At 53.2% G+C, this 5,000-nt stretch overlaps 1 protein-coding gene across 1 annotated transcript in view; it reads left to right on the forward strand.

The window, feature by feature from the left end:
• Window positions 1-5,000, forward strand: part of LOC143301122 (adenosine deaminase AGSA-like) — a 24,486-nt gene that overhangs the window by 16,627 nt on the left and 2,859 nt on the right. Inside the window, exons 7-8 of the mRNA XM_076615177.1 lie at window positions 45-232; window positions 3,627-3,784. Of these exons, the coding sequence (XP_076471292.1) occupies window positions 45-232; window positions 3,627-3,784 (346 nt within the window). The remainder of the gene's footprint in view (window positions 1-44; window positions 233-3,626; window positions 3,785-5,000) is intronic.

Genomic DNA, 5,000 nt, shown 5'->3' on the forward strand with positions numbered 1-5,000 from the left:
TTGACACACCCTCACACCCACACACCCACACACCACCCACCCAGAGGGATCGACAAGGACGCCATGCAGAACAAAGTGGAGAGCGCGGCCCGCGTGTACCGGAAGTATCCGGACCTGGTGCTGGGCTTTGACATCGTGGGGCAGGAGGACCGCTTCCGGCCCCTCAGTGACTTCGTGGACGTCTTCCTGCAACCTGAAGACCTGCCCTACTACTTCCACGCCGGGGAGACGGGTGGGTAGGGGGTGTGGGTGGCTGTGTTGGGGTGGGTGGGTGTGTAGGTGTGTGTAGGGGGTACTGGGGGTGTGGGTGGGTGTGTCGGGGATGTTAGGATGCGTACGGGGTGTGTAGGGATGGGTGGGTGTGTTGGGGGTGTATGGGTGTGTAGGGGTGGGTGTGTGTGGGGGGATGGGTGGGTGTGTTAGGGTGTGTAGGGGTCTATAGGGATGGGTGGGTGTGTAGGGGTGTGTTGGGGTGGGTGGGTGGGTGTGTAGGGGTGGGTGGGTGTGTAGGGGTGTGTAGGGGTGGGTGTGTAGGGGTGTGTTGGGGTGGGTGGGTGGGTGTGTAGGGGTGGGTGGGTGTGTAGGGGTGTGTAGGGGTGGGTGGTGTGTAGGGGTGGGTGGGTGTGTAGGGGTGTGTTGGGGTGGGTGGGTGGGTGTGTTGGGGTGGGTGGGTGTGTAGGGGTGGGTGGGTGTGTAGGGGTCTATAGGGATGGGTGTGTGTGTAGGGGTGTGTTGGGGTGGGTGGGTGTGTAGGGGTGTGTAGGGGTGGGTGGGTGTGTAGGGGTGTGTTGGGGTGGGTGGGTGTGTAGGGGTGGGTGGGTGTGTAGGGGTGTGTTGGGGTGGGTGGGTGTGTAGGGGTGGGTGGGTGTGTTGGGGTGGGTGAGTGTGTAGGGGTGGGTGAGTGTGTAGGGGTGGGTGGGTGTGTAAGGGTGTGTAGGGGTGGGTGGGTGTGTTGGGGTGGGTGAGTGTGTAAGGGTGTGTAGGGGTGGGTGGGTGTGTAGGGGTCTATAAGGATGGGTGGGTGTGTTGGGGTGTGTTGGGGTGGGTGGGTGTGTAGGGGTGTGTGGGTGCGTTGGGGTCTGGGGGGATGGGTGGGTGTGTTGGGGTGTGTAGGGGTGGATGGGTGTGTTGGGGTGTGTTGGGGTGGTTGGCTGTGTAGGGGTGGGTGGCTGTGTAGGGGTCTATAGGGATGGGTGGGTGTGTTGGGGTGTGTAGGGGTGGGTGGGTGTGTAGGGGTGTGTAGGTGTGGGTGGGTGTGTAGGGGTGGGTGGGTGTGTTGGGGGTGTGTAGGGGTGGGTGGGTGTGTTGGGGTGTGTGGGGGCGGATGTGTGTTGGGGGTGTGTAGGGGTGGGTGTGTGTTGGGGTTGTGTAATGGTAGGTGGGTGTGTTGGGGTTTGTGTTGGGTGGGTGGGTGTGTTGGGGTGGGTGTGGGGTAGTGTAGGTCTGGGTGGGTGGGGTGGGTGGGGTGGATGTGTGGACGTGCGCTTTGTTGCTGTGGCTGCTGTGTTGATGTTGTTGTGTGTGTTTGTTTATGTGTGTGGACGTACGAGTGTGTGGGTGTAAGCGTGCGCAGGTACAAGCACGTATATGAGTTTGCATATATATCTGAATTCCTTTTTTGAATTTGTTTATGATTATAGTAGTGGCGATGACGACGTTGACGGCGATAGTAGTGGCAACAGTAATGACTGCGGCGTTGGCGTTGATGACACAGTTATAATTATAGTTACCTCGACGACTATGACGATGACGATGATGATAATGGGGATGGTGACGACGACAATGATGATGACGATGATGATAATAGGGATGGTGACGACGACTGTGATGATGACGATGATGATAATGGGGATGGTGACGACGACAATGATGATGACGATGGTGATAATGGGGATGGTGACGACTGCGGTGACGACGACGGTTTTGATAAAGAGGATTTGATTTGATTTGATTTGATTTGATGTGGATACTTATATAGCGCCTATCCTCGGTCAGAGGCCAAGCTCTAAGCTCTCTACAACCTCGGGGTCATTTGCACAGCAGGCTGCTTACCTGGGTAGAGCCGACTGACAGCTGCCATTGGGCGCTCGTCATTCGTTTCCTGTGTCGTTCAGTCAGGTTTCGGTCACGCACAGATACACTCAGACAGACATGTAACATTTTACGTGTATAACCGTTTTGTTTATTTACCCCGCCATGTAGGCAGCCATACACCGTTTTCGGTGGTGTGCATGCTGGGTACGTTTTTGTTTCCATAACTCACCGAACGCTGACATGGATTACAGGATCTTCAACGTGAGTATTTGATCTTCGGCGTGCGTATACACACGATGGGGGTTCAGGCACTAAGCAGGTCTGCACATATGTTGACCTGGGAGAACGGAAAAATCTCCACCCTTTACCCACCAGGCGCCGTTACCGAGATTCGAACCCGGGACCCTCAGATTGAAAGTCCAGCGCTTTAAACCCTCAGCTATTGCGCCCTTCATGGTGACGACGACCATGGTGGTGACGGTGTCGGTAGTACTGAAGACGACTGTAGTGGTGACGGTGTCGGTAGTAATGAAGACGACTGTAGTGGTGACGGTGTCGGTAGTAATGAAGACGACTGTAGTGGTGACGGTGTCGGTAGTAATGAAGACGACTGTAGTGGTGACGGTGACGGTAGTAATGAAGACGCCTGTAGTGGTGACGGTGTCGGTAGTAATGAAGACGACTGTAGTGGTGACGGTGTCGGTAGTAATGAAGACGACTGTAGTGGTGACGGTGTCGGTAGTAATGAAGACGACTGTAGTGGTGACGGTGTGGGTAGTAATGAAGACGACTGTAGTGGTGACGGTGACGGTGTCGGTAGTAATGAAGACGACTGTAGTGGTGACGGTGTCGGTAGTAATGAAGACGACTGTAGTGGTGACGGTGTCGGTAGTAATGAAGACGACTGTAGTGGTGACGGTGACGGTGTCGGTAGTAATGAAGACGACTGTAGTGGTGACGGTGTCGGTAGTAATGAAGACGACTGTAGTGGTGACGGTGTCGGTAGTAATGAAGACTGTAGTGGTGACGGTGACGGTGACGGTAGTAATGAAGACGACTGTAGTGGCGACGGTGACGGTAGTAATGAAGACGCCTGTAGTGGTGACGGTGTCGGTAGTAATGAAGACGACTGTAGTGGTGACGGTGTCGGTAGTAATGAAGACGCCTGTAGTGGTGACGGTGTCGGTAGTAATGAAGACGACTGTAGTGGTGACGGTGTCGGTAGTAATGAAGACGACTGTAGTGGTGACGGTGACGGTAGTAATGAAGACGACTGTAGTGGTGACGGTGACGGTGTCGGTAGTAATGAAGACGACTGTAGTGGTGACGGTGTCGGTAGTAATGAAGACGACTGTAGTGGTGACGGTGTCGGTAGTAATGAAGACGACTGTAGTGGTGACGGTGACGGTGTCGGTAGTAATGAAGACGACTGTAGTGGTGACGGTGTCGGTAGTAATGAAGACGACTGTAGTGGTGACGGTGTCGGTAGTAATGAAGACGACTGTAGTGGTGACGGTGTCGGTAGTAATGAAGACGACTGTAGTGGTGACGAGGATGACGATGACCCTGAGAAGGAGGGGCTTGGCGTGCAGCGTGGCTGGAGACGGCCACAGACTACAACCTGGTGGACGCCCTGTTGCTCAAGTCCCGCAGGATCGGCCATGGTTACGCTCTGGCCAAACACCCCGCCCTCATGGACAGGGTCAGGAGGCGTCACGTGGCTGTGGAGGTCAACCCTATCTCTAACCAGGTCAGTCTGCGTCCCCTTCCTCCCCTCCCACCCCCACCCCCCACCCCCTGTCCTCCCCCCACCTCCCAGCCCCCTCTAGCCTCGGCTTTAAACACGAAACTATGTCACATCTGAAAAAACAACAACTGCAGAACAACACAGTTCATGACTTATCTTAATTAAGCATGAAGCTTCTTAAAGCAAATAAGACTGTGGCTGTGGGCATCGGCTCTTCTGTTTAATTTGCCTTCCCCACATTACCAAAATCGATAATTAAAAAAAAGGGATTGAAAGTATTTCAAAACCACATAGTAAAAATATAAATACACAAAGGCCATATAGGCAAACGACACTGCAGATTGGACAGCGAGTGCCAACCCCACGGTTTACACTATCACTACCTAATCGCCAGAGGAAAACCCCCCACAGATAATACATCTTAGAGAAATCAGAACTCAGAACTCAGAACGTTTTTATTCAAGGATTATTATTTTAGGCATAGCCTATTCTTCCAATCTGTCCTCGCTAATCTACATCTATTACAAATAGCACACACATAAATGAAAGAAAAAAGGTTTTCATGCAGAAGGGTATACATAATGAAGAAAATACTCCCCCCCCCCGCCCCCCCCACCCCACCCCACACACACACACACACCCGTGCACACACATGCATACACACACTGACGCTCGCGCGCGAGCGCACACACATACATATACACACACGCACGCACACACACTGACAGCACCCCCTCCCTCCCCCCACACACTAAGATTGACAGATGGATAGGACAGTGAGTCAGAGACAGAGAGAGAGAGAGAGAGGTGTCATCAGTATAGAAGTCCCAGAAACATCTTGGTGTTCAAAAGGTACAGTATTGTTACTGTCTCTGAAATGTACGTGTGGCAAGTGCAACATACTACAGTGACTACCACCATCACCAGAGAGCAGACAGGAGAGAAAAAAAATGTATCAAGGCTTGTTGGAGACAAGAAAGAAGTGGTGTGGGAAGGCTGAATATAAGCAGAGAATATTGAAGAAAGAAAAAAAGAAACAAGAGCCATTGAAGAGAAGAAACTTCTTGCAAATTTTCAGAAGGCGGGGACGCTGTTTACCCTGAAAGACCCCCGGCATTCATCCGGCTTGGACACGGGGTGTGGTGTGGAGGTGAAAAGATGGACCCTCCCACCCCACTCTCCCCAACCCCCACCCCCAGGTTGTGGAGTGGCGGACCAC

The sequence above is a fragment of the Babylonia areolata genome, chromosome 27, assembly GCF_041734735.1.
Source record: "Babylonia areolata isolate BAREFJ2019XMU chromosome 27, ASM4173473v1, whole genome shotgun sequence".
In the NCBI taxonomy this organism is placed as follows: domain Eukaryota; kingdom Metazoa; phylum Mollusca; class Gastropoda; order Neogastropoda; family Buccinidae; genus Babylonia; species Babylonia areolata.